Here is a 12,126-nt window from a genome sequence, read left to right as displayed (position 1 = left end):
GAAATTTTTCTTTAATAAAATAGAAGCTTACAAAAACAGATTCGTTTGAAAAAACAAAATCATGCATCAATTGTTGTTCAATTTCTTAATGTGGGAAAAAAAACATTTTTACGACAATAGAAACCAATGTAGCATTGAGAGAAGAAACAGTCAGTCAACATTATGTTTGTAGTCGTAAGTAGAGAATAGATAATAGATAGTCTCTGATTTTGTGCTGTAAAAATAATGTAGAATCTTAGTAATATTGATATTAGCTTTAAATTCTTTGTAAAAGAAAGAAAACTTGTAATACAGTTATATACGCACATAGTTCGGTCCACTCTGTTCTATATATACTAGTACATGATCTGGGCATGTTTGACATTGTTCATCTCATTAATCTCTTGGATAAAGCTTTCACTCTTGTTAGGGTAAACACAAGTTGAACTTAGATTGAGCTGTTTGATAAACTGTCATGACGCTGAGTCAATCTTCAAACAAAACAGATATCTTTGTTTTCTGCAAGTTTATGTCTTTTTTAGAAGGATCTGCAGTTCACTCCACTCAGTTCTCACCCCTTCCCTTTTCTAAAACTCCGGCTTCTCTCCCTTTTCCAACCTTGCTCAGTTTTTCGCTCGACTCTCCAGGATATAAAGTAAGCTACAAACACAAATCAAGACACGTAGGTAGTAAACAAAAAATTAGAATAGCTAATAGAATGTAATGAGTTCACAGATCAGTTGAAAGTCGTTGCTATTTCATGAACCATAATGCATACGAAGAGAGAAGGTTTATAAAATAAATCTATTAATTAGAACATTGTACAACATGGCCTAGAATCTGATTTCAAGTAACTTTTCAAACTCTCCTGATTGTACATGTTGTTTCATCAAACCATCAACTCACTTAAATCATTAAGCAAAACTAAATTCATTGTCAGACGTTTTTCTCTTGTTAACGTGCTAGATCTTCTGGTCATTAAATATCGAATTAAATTTTTTTAAAAATTATAACTCAATATTGATAGAAACTTTTAAAAAATTCTAAATCACTTTTTTTTTATTTAAAAGAATGCGATTTGTGAGAAATTATTTTGTTCTCATTAAGTATTACTTTGTAAACATGGAATAAAAAATGTAGCGCTTTAACATCACAACCGTTTTTTTTTTTTTTAGTTGGTTTCTAAAGTAATCAATTATCAAGAAACCAATATCAACTGAATGAGGGTGTTCTGTATAAATGAAGCTTTGTACTGACCATTGTCCAGCAAAATAATCACTGTCCATCTCAGTGACTAATGACCGAACAATGTATATCTTCATTCTCCAAATAAATGACCACTGGTCAGTTCAGCACTCGTGGGTTTCACCTTTGTCCATGATGTAATGCCAGCGACAGATCTTCCGACCATTGCCCACCATCACCTCCTCCCAGTGTTCGATGACGCTCTCCTCGGTGGCCCCAAGCCCCATGATGACGTGCCCGATCAGCGGGTCCCCCCGGAGTCTATCGCGGTCGTGAACGCTGAATGTAACCCTGGTGTGGCTCAAGGCTTTGGACCGGATGTTGATCTGAAATGGATGACAAAAAAAAACACTTCAATATTTGTTTATTCGCAAACGAAAAACAAATCAACATTTTTGTATTATAATATACACATATCAATTGCAAATTTTAATCAAAACTCATATGTTTAACAATTTAAAATTCTAATGTTTTCTAAACAAAGGCAATAATGAATTAAAAACATTTAGTGAAACAAATAAAAGTTTTGTGCTGACATACAAGACATGAATGCTACAAAATCTCAAATTAGAATGAAACCATGGATGAGTCTGTAACGAGTGCATCTCTAGGTTTCTAGTCCTGGTATATGTCAAGTTGCAATGTTTTAATAGGAGTCTGATGCCCCACAGTAAATTACATTAATTATATATTGTATTTTCAAGCTCAGCAAAAGTGATACTTTGCACGCTGTCATTAAGACACAGATCTACCTGAGATTCAAATGTTTCGTTGAAGGCAGGTGCTGTCGTATTTTTCTTAACACAGGTCTGGAACTGAGTGATAAGCTGACCAAACTGCCACACGGCCACTCGGACATAAGGATCTGTGGAAGACATTGGTCAACATACATTCTCATATTAGAGTTTATACAAAGATCTGTGGAAAGCATTAGTCAACATACATTCTCGTATTAGAGTTTACATGGAAGCCATTAGTCAACATACATTCTCGTATTAGAGTTTACATGGAAGCCATTAGTCAACATACATTCTCGTATTAGAGTTTACATGGAAGCCATTAGTCAACATACATTCTCGTATTAGAGTTTACATGGAAGCCATTAGTCAACATACATTCTCGTATTAGAGTTTACATGGAAGCCATTAGTCAACATACATTCTCGTATTAGAGTTTACATGGAAGCCATTAGTCAACATACATTCTCGTATTAGAGTTTACATGGAAGCCATTAGTCAACATACATTCTCGTATTAGAGTTTACATGGAAGCCATTAGTCAACATACATTCTCGTATTAAAGTTTACATGGAAGCCATTAGTCAACATACATTCTCGTATTAGAGTTTACATGGAAGCCATTAGTCAACATACATTCTCGTATTAAAGTTTACATGGAAGCCATTAGTCAACATACATTCTCGTATTAAAGTTTACATGGAAGGCATTAAAAAGTTGTTCGAAACATTAATTCCTCCTTTATGACGCTGCTGACTCTTTGTACCAACGATTACTTTGCTCTTAATGACACCCGCACACACAAACAATGGCCTGCGATACAATTATTTGATATGCATAAAATACAAGAAAATGGTTCCTTCCATTCATACAACTATCAGCTTAGATCTAAAGGAAGAAAATAGGAAGAAACTTTAGCAACTATAACCTTACAAGCTGAATTTACGGTTATAATTATTTGTTAATAAAAGTGACTTAAGATTTATTTCATCATGTTTATTTAAAGTTCTATAGTTCAAATAGAAGACGCCTGCGTAGGTTTAGTTGTACTAGCTGGTTGGAGCTCCAAGGTAACGCCTCAGCTACTTCCTAGAACTAAAGAGTCTCACTTTCAAAACTGTTATGTCCCAAGTATTACGTCACAAAAGCTTACAAATATGTCTGTTATTATGTCTCTCCAGCTCCATGACCTTACATTTGACTGGAGCTCGCCACTTTCTTCTCAAAGAAATAATCTGTAGTATGCTTCTTCGTTTACTCCTGAAGCCATAGACTAGATGGGATCAGTTTTTGGGTTATTTTGACAAGACTATTCAATTACTTAGACGAATGCAATTTTTTTTTTAAAAGTTAGTCTGATATAGTAACTAAATATAACGAACTGATTGGTTAAATCTATACAGTTTAACTACTTACGTTTTAAAAATCAAGTCTGTGTGTATGTGTTGTGTGTGTGTGTGTTCAAGTGAGCTCTCCTGGCAGCTTTGCAGAAATATGTTTTCCTAAGCGCATTTCTTAGAAAACTATACGGCTTTATATATGGCTTTATAAGTCTGGCAGCAGACGATGACGGAGCCGGTCTGCTAGCTGTGCATTTGTCCGGAAGTAGTTGTATCTTCTGTCAAAATGTCCTTGTCTCGGGGAAGAAAAATTGTTCTTTAAAGAGAAGGAAAAAAAAGGGAGGGGGGGGGGAGTCCATGTGTAGACAGTGTAGGCTTGAATAAGAGCACACACAAAATGGTTTCGCTCCAATCAATGTTTACATATTGAACAAATTTATTATTTTTTATAAACGTTATTTTTAAATATTTCATTTATGTTGCTGGTTAGTTGTATTTTTTCGTTTTGTAAAAAAAAGTATAAACTTCAGAGTAGGTCCAGGTGAATACAAAAGGATTGAAGTTTGGTTCGAAGAGGACAGTTGGCCAAAATTATTCATTAAAGCAGGAAATCTTATTTTGTGGGTCGGTGGGCTCAACGTGGGTGTCACAGAATGTCGTCTGGTCATGACATATGTCACTTTGGCCTAGGGCCTCTCCAACTAGTCTCTGTTCAGTAGTAGAAACACTCTTTCAAAAGCAGTCATTAACAAATGTACAAAGACACGTGCCTGTCGTGTTGTGTTTTGCTTTAGAGTTTATTTAGCAGACCAAGTCCTGTTGCTGTCACTGGCGGATCCAGGGGGGGGGGGGGGCGGTAGGGGCGATCGACCCCCCCCCCAAAGGGGGGGGCGGACGAACTTTAGTATATGATTCACACAATTTGTATACGAATTTATTACTTATGTTAAAAATATATACTAATTATTTATATTTCAACCTATTTTTAGATCATTTCGCCCCCCCCCTCTAGTATGTTGGCCGATTTGGTGGGGTCGGGGGGGGGGCGATGGTATCAATCCCCCCCCCTACACTTTCGAGTGGGGGGCGGTCCAATTTATTGGTAGAAATCACAGCCTGCTAACAAAATCAATTAAATATCTATATCCTTGTAACTTGTTATTGATATTTTAATCGATCTTTATATTATGTCGTTCCCTGTTTGCCGATTGGTGGGGGGGGGGGGGACGAATACCTCTTCTGCCCTTCCCACCTAAACCCTTTGAGTGGGAGGGGGGCGGTCCGTTTTTATGGAGAAATCATAGTTTGTGAACAAAATTAGTTGAATTAATATATACATTTTATATTATGTCGCTCCCTTTCTGGTATTTTGGCCGATTCGGTGGGGTGAGACGGGGGGGCTATTGCATGTACTGCCCTCCCCACTCTAGCCCTCTGAGTGCTGGGGGGGGCGGTCCTATTTTTGTGGAGAATCATAGTTTGTGAATAAAATTAGTTGAATATCTATATAATATAAACTACGTATTGATATGTGACCCATTGTAAATATGTCGTACCACACTCTAATCTCAAATTGTATCATTAGTAAATTTAAATGAAAAAGGGTTGTACCAGGTGGGAGGGGCGATACATGCAATCGCATTTCCCCCATCGGACAAATCAATACTTTTTCTTTTTGTATTATAGTTAAGAAATTACAGAATTAAAAAAAACTGTCACTAATATAATTTATATATACTATAAATTAAATTCTTATATCGAGTCGCCCCATACCTATTCTTTAAAGCCAAATGCAATCTTTAGCAGAAATTAGTAAAGGAGCGAGGATTAATCGTTTTCACTCTACCGCCATTCCCATTTCCAGACAGAGTTTTTGTAATTTCACATGAATTTATCATAAGTATTTTAAGAAAGACTTTGCATTGGAAAAGTTAGAATTCAAACGAAATTTTTCAGTATAAGAGTCATGATTGAGATGAGTTCTAAACTCAAATAACGTTTTCATAGTCGCCTTTTCCCAACCTTTACTCAATCTGATATTTTTCTAGCTAAATAAATTTGGGACTATAACTCACAATTTATACTAGAGTTTTATGAATACTATTTATCGAATAAGTTTTTTTTTCGGCGGCGATCCTCAAAGCAAAAATCTAAATACGTGGGGTATCCTATCTTTTCAAGGAACAAATCGGTTTTATTTGCAATGTATTATGGGCCTATAAATTCAAATTAGAATATTTTTCAATTACAACATTATTCGAAAGGTCGTTTTTTAATAGTATGAATAATGAGCTTCAGGTCAGGAGAATGCGTTTCTGCAGTGAAGAATGAAAGAAAACGCTTTTGGCGTCGGGGCTTCGCCCCGAACTCCATTTATGAGTAATGAGTTGTAGATGTCAGGATAATGCGTTTCTGCAGAGAAAAATGCAAGAAAACGCTTTTGGCGTCGGGGCTTCGCCCGAACTCCATTTATGGGTAATGAGTTGTAGATGTCAGGAAAATGCGTTTCTGCAGTGAAGAATGCAAGAAAACGCTTTTGGCGTCGGGGCTTCGCCCCGAACTTCATTTATGGGTAATGAGTTGTAGATGTCAGGAGAATGCCTTTCTGCAATGAAGAATGCAAGAAAACGCTTTTGGCGTCGAGGCTTCTCCCCGAACTCCATTGATGAATAATGAGCTGTACTTGTCAGGAGAATGCGTTTCTGCAGTCCAAAAAGCAAGAAAACGCTTTTGGCGTCGGGGCTTCTCCCCGAACTCCATTGATGAATAATGAGCTGTACTTGTCAGGAGAATGCGTTTCTGCAGTCCAAAAAGCAAGAAAACGCTTATGGCGTCGGGGCTTCGCCCCGAACTACATTGTGAAGAATGAGCTGTACTTGTCAGGATTATGCGTATCTGCAGTCAAAAAAGCAAGAAAATGCTTATGGCGTCGGGGCTTCGCCCCGAACTCCATTGATGAATAATGAGCTGTACTTGTCAGGAGAATGCGTTTCTGCAGTGAAAAAAGCAAGAAAACGCTTTTGGCGTCGGGGCTTCGCCCCGAACTACATTGTGAAGAATGAGCTGTACTTGTCAGGAGAATGCGTATCTGCAGTCAAAAAAGCAAGAAAACGCTTATGGCGTCGGGGCTTCGCCCCGAACTTCACCAGAGAACCTTATAGCGCTGCCCAAGTTGTTTTGTTTTTCGCCGAAGGTTGAGAAATGCTGCTTTTTTTATTATCATATTTATATATATACATATATGTGTGTGCGTGTGTGTGTGTGCGTGCGTGTGTGTGTGTGTGCGCGCGCGCGCTGTATGCACGTTTATGCGTAAGGTTCGGGTTTACTGGGCGTTAGGGTTAGGGTTTGGAAAAAATTCGCCCCCCCCACTCCAAAGTTCTGGATCCGCTAGTGGTTGCTGTGGGTAGTTCTATGCGTATTTAGAGAGCTTTGAAAACAAAACAGCTTCGAACACAGCACAGGAAACAAACATCGAATAGAAATTTCAATAACTTTTATAACATTAATTCAACATAAATAAGTATGTTAAAATAGTTCTATCGCAGTAAAGTAGGTAGTTACGCTTTTTTAATAAACAGAACATGTGTCTAGGCAAGATGCTGATGTATTACTTTAACAGGCAGGTTCTTGCAAAGCTTGCTATTCGGCCTTTTATTTTATTTCATTACAATTATTATTATTATTATGTTAGAAAAGAATTAGAATTCATTCTCTGGCACTGCCAGGGTCGAGTTTCGCTAAAGAGAAACAAACTTCATCGTAGTCCCTTTAACAGTTTACACTGCGCAATTTTCTGCTGATGTGGCAGGTCTGCAGCAGTACAGTCCTCTGACAGGCAACAAGAATGTTTTTGGGAATATTGAGGGCTTTGAAGGTATCTTTGAGGTCAGTTGTTATTATCCCCTTAGTTGATATAACAATGGGGTATATTGTTACTTTGAAAAACTTCCATAAACGCTAAATCTCTAAGCCTAGGTTATATTTTCGTTGTTTTTCCATTTCAGTTTTTCTTAAATTATGAGTCAGTGGTACTGCGATGTCAATGTTATTATTATTATTATGATTATTATTATTATTATTAGATGAATTTTAGATTCACTCTTTTTTCTTTCATACCTATAGGTCCATGAGACAAATAATTCTAAGTTGACCTGTTACTGTTGTCAGCAGCTACAAATGCCGACAAGCGTAAAGTGGTTAAATAACAAATAACTAACAAACAATTCCTAGACCAGATTAGCCAAGGCCAATCGTTAGAGTGAGCCTGACAACTGATTTGCCACGTCACAGGTTTGACGTCACTATATACATTTTGGCAACTAGCTATTTGTCTAAACGGCCCACAGGCTGCGACGTCGCAGATCAGTTGTCAGGCCTACTCTAACGATTGGCCTCAGATGAGCCGGTACTTCGGAGCGCTACTCGGCTACTTTAACAGATTCTATATTTATAATATGAATACTATTGCAATAACAATCCCAATCCTAACGGAATCAATGTTCTAGATCGTCCTATCCTTATAATGTTCAAATGGTACAGTAAACTTTTCTCTTGCTGCATTGGTAAGTCCACAGTATCAGCACTCTGATGTAAAGAAGCTACACAGAACCACTAGCACTAAGGCAACGATGTGTGTAGCTGTAGCCAATACTGGTCTACAGGGCCAGCCTTAGGCCACTGCAACCTATGCGGCCGCAGTGGATCCGCACTTTCATAGGCCCCGAGCTAATTCTAGGTGTAAATTATTAAATTAAACCATTATAACTCATATATAATAACAGGATTTCCGCGTTCTCCTGATTTTTCAGGGCCTACTGGAAATTGCAAAATGTAGGAAAAATATGTAAATCTCCTGAAATTATTAAAATCTCTTGAAAACTCATAAAAATCCTCTGGAAAAATAGACAAAATTGTCATTTTGGGGTGCCAATCTTACGCACGATTAAAAAAAAAAAGCATTTTCAGTTTTCATTTAATAAAAATTTATTGCAAAGACTAATATTTTTTTCTAACGCAAAATCTTACTTTTGACATGTTTATCCCTAGTCCTGTTTTGCATAGGGCCCCGCAATTGTTAGGGCCGGCCCTTCCTATATATTGATTGGTGTCTTTCGAATAATCTTGTTCGTTGTGTCATCTTGACCTACACTTCCCTCGTCAAGGTAAAGCAACTCCTATCATCTGTGTCAAGGGAAGGCAACTCCTATCATCTGTGTCAAGGGAAGGCAACTCCTATCATCTGTGTCATGAGAAGGCAACTCCTATCATCTGTGATTTTCTTAAAAAGATGCGAGTTCCCTTCCGTTCCACCCCACCCTCACCACGAGGCAAATGCAAATTTGATTTCATTAGCTCTCGTCAATACCTCGAGTGAGTGAACACGCCAAGGTGAGTAGAACTGTTCTGACACGCATGCATAGGTAATATGGCTAGTTAGTATCAAGACTGTTTGGACAGTTCAGACCAGAACAAAAATAAAGGTGTTTGAAGCAGTGTTTTTAAGCAAGAGGGACGCCAGACCCTAAAAGAAAGGGGGCGAAAAAGAAAAGACACAAATCTGGGTTGTTGTTTTTTAATACATGTATTTGAATTTGGATCAAGTAAAAAAAAAAGAAATTGCCAATGCTACAAAAAGAATATTTACATAAAAAGACGATCGAAGTGTTTCATTTAGACATTTATTTTCAGAAATAAAACGGGTGTCATTCCTCCAGGTGTTGTCAACCTTTGCTGGACCAAAACAAAACAAAAACAAGCGTTTTACTTTACTCTGAAATTAATCTTCCACATCACGCCAACTAAAGACGCACAAACGTTATAGTGGCTTCAAATGTTAAGTACATTGCAGTATCTGTTAATGCTCCTTGGCTCTCGATTTCATTGGACCTGCGCTGTTTTATAGAACGAATAGCGCATTGCGTAGACTCCAAAGGAAGTGCATTTCTGTCATTCAGAAATCCAGAAAATTGCTTTGTACTGCAAATTTCTTGGCTAAAAGAAGGGGGGGGGGGATATGGGTGAAGTTATTTTTTTATTTTTTATTATTAAAAAAAAAGTGGGGGGAAGGGCTTTCAAGAAATAAAAAAAGAGAGAAACACTGCAATAAACAAGCAGGAGTAATGTTTTCCTGCCTGGTTGGTATGGATATTAATTCTGTGAACTAGACGTACTCTCTAAAGCCATGACAGACTGTGTGGTATACATTAGAAAAAAGACACTGTTGAAAGGAAGATTATTAAACAATCAAAGGCTTTGACAAAGAGACCTACAATGTGTACGTGACATGTATTTCTTACTTTGATACTGTACAACAGCATACATATTTCTACATTATTTCTCCGCAAAAGTACTCGCGCCCACCCACCCCACAAAAAGAGAGAGAGACGAGTCGTTATGGAGATTGCTAGCCTCTTATCCACCAATCGCTCTTTGGTTAGGTTATGACAGTAATATTAAGGATTTTTGAAACCTGAGTTAATAGGTTTTAAACAATAAAATAAAGAAATTAAATATGTAAGAAAATGTGTACACAATAATAATTTATTGCAATAGTAATGTAAATTACGTTTGGTTTTTATACTTTGAATAAATAAACTTTGTGTAATATCCAATGAAATGTTCGTTAATATTGACCAAAAAAAAAGGTTCCTGGAGATTTTTATACAAGGTGGAACAACCATAAATAGCAGCTTACATGTAATTTCCTGTGTACAAAGTTATGTGTAACATACTTAGTACTGCAGAATCAATATATATATATATATATATATATATATATATATATATATATATATATATCATGGGGGTAGCCAGGGGGCTTTGGGGTTCACCCCCCCCCCGAAATAAAATCCCCGCCGGGGGGGGGGGGGAGACGGATTTAAGTGACTAATTTTTTGTTTTGAGTTTGTTTATTTTAGACGAGATTTTAATACTAAACCATCACTTGCCCCAGCGCAGCCAAGGGGGTTTTGAGGTTAAAAACCCTACCAGGGGGTTCGCAGTTATATTCCCCTCTTCTATAAAATAAAACAAACAAAAAATAAAGCAAACGACAATACCCAAATTCCAAGAGCATAGCTGAGGATGATTTTTATTTTAAAACCCCCTCCGAAATTTACTATAAAACCTCCTCTCAATAAAAAAAAAAGTAAATTACACATTAAAAAATCTTTGAGCGTAACCAAAAGGGTTTTTAATTTAAACCCCCCACCAGTGGGATTTGAAGATAAAAAAAAATATCTCATCAATATAAAAAAAGCAAATTACACACTCAAAAACCTTTGAGAGTAACCAAAGGGGTTTTAAGTTTAAACCCCTCTTCAGCGAGGTTTGAAGCGACAAAATACCTCTTATATTAAAAAAAAAGCAAATTACAAACTCAAAATGCTATGAGCGTAGCCAAAAAGGGTTTTGAGATTAAACCACCCTTCATCGGGTTTAATGCTAAAAAATATCTCTTCGATATATAAACAAAAGTAAATTAAACACTAAAATATTTTGAACTTACCCAAGCCAAAGGTGAGTTTTGAGTTTAAACCCCCTTCTCCAGATGGCTTTTTTTTTAGTTTAACACGACTCCAGATTTACTTTAAAATCCCCCAACAGAGAGTTTTTAAGTTGAAAACCCCCCTCTTCAGTATTATTCTAAAGCAAACTACAGCCAATAAATTCTATGAGCGTAGCTAAATTGGTTTTTGAAGTTGTTAAAAAAAAAACTCTTGAGATTTTTTAGTTTAAAACCCCACAACAGATGATTTTGACGATAAAGCTTCCCTTTTCGAAATAAAACTAAAGCAAACTACAGTCACCTAATTCCAAGAGAGTAGCCAAGAGAGGTTACAAGTGATCTAAGTCTTATGTGAATCTGCTCATCGTTGGATTAATTGTTTTATTGAATTGAGTTTGAGGATATTCAACTCAACAAAATACAAATATCGTACAGTGTGCTTCCTTCATGGTGTGAACAACAACAACTCACAAAACAAATCGAGCCAATATTAACAAACATATTCAAGTTTAAGAGACACGTGACATGGAGATACAAACTTACTGTTAAACAAACACACAAATAATGTAACAGATACCTACGGGGGACTACAAACAAATAATGTAACAGATACCTACGGGGGACTACAAACAACTAACGTAACAGATGCCTACGGGGGACTACAAACAAATAATGTAACAGATGCCTACGGGGGACTACAAACAAATAATGTAACAGATACCTACGGGGGACTACAAACAAATAATGTAACAGATACCTACGGGGGACTACAAACAAATAATGTAACAGATACCTACGGGGGACTACAAACAAATAATGTAACAGATACCTACGGGGGACTACAAATTACTTATCGAAAGTCTACTTATGGTAACTAGGAGGGAAAGCCAAGGTCATTCAACTAAAACAGACCAACAAAAACAGATTCAACATTAAAACAAACAACAATATAGTCACTCGGTACTAACCAGGTGCTCCTGTTAAGTGCTGGCTGGGTAAACCTCTGGCCTGTGCCACGCCAACTAAAAGTCTAGTCATTCTGGAGTCCAGCAATAGTTCCACTTGCAGGTGACCCAGATCCTGGCAGAAGTGAAGAATATCAAGAACAGGCGATTAACGAGTCAGTCCGAAAAAGTCTTAATGATTTATGTCCCCTGAAAACTGAAACAACTATTCTGATTTACAATTATAGCATTATATTTATTTTTGTTATTATTATTATTTTAATATTATTATTATTCGATATACAATGTGTTCCTACTGTTGTAGCCCTGCCTCGCACACCACCATTCAAGTGAGTGCGTTAGGTGCGCTT

General features: G+C 37.0%; 1 protein-coding gene across 4 annotated transcripts in view; it reads right to left on the bottom strand.

The window, feature by feature from the left end:
- LOC106069013 (uncharacterized) overlaps positions 1-12,126 on the bottom strand; it is a 124,837-nt gene continuing 112,711 nt past the window's right edge. For 3 of the 4 annotated variants that reach the window (XM_056012310.1, XM_056012301.1, XM_056012305.1), the window contains exons 3-5: positions 11,780-11,891; positions 1,977-2,089; positions 1-1,550 (exon numbers count right to left, since the gene is read on the bottom strand). In XM_056012310.1, coding sequence (XP_055868285.1) covers positions 1,329-1,550; positions 1,977-2,089; positions 11,780-11,891 — 447 coding nt within the window. In that variant the 3' untranslated portion in view covers positions 1-1,328. The remainder of the gene's footprint in view (positions 1,551-1,976; positions 2,090-11,779; positions 11,892-12,126) is intronic. The other variant, XR_008775007.1, reaches the window with a different exon arrangement.

Source organism: Biomphalaria glabrata, chromosome 1 (genome assembly GCF_947242115.1).
Source record: "Biomphalaria glabrata chromosome 1, xgBioGlab47.1, whole genome shotgun sequence".
Classification (NCBI taxonomy): Eukaryota; Metazoa; Mollusca; class Gastropoda; family Planorbidae; genus Biomphalaria; species Biomphalaria glabrata.
The sequence above is the reverse complement of the archived record's forward strand: the minus strand, read 5'-3'. Positions and strand labels throughout refer to the sequence as shown.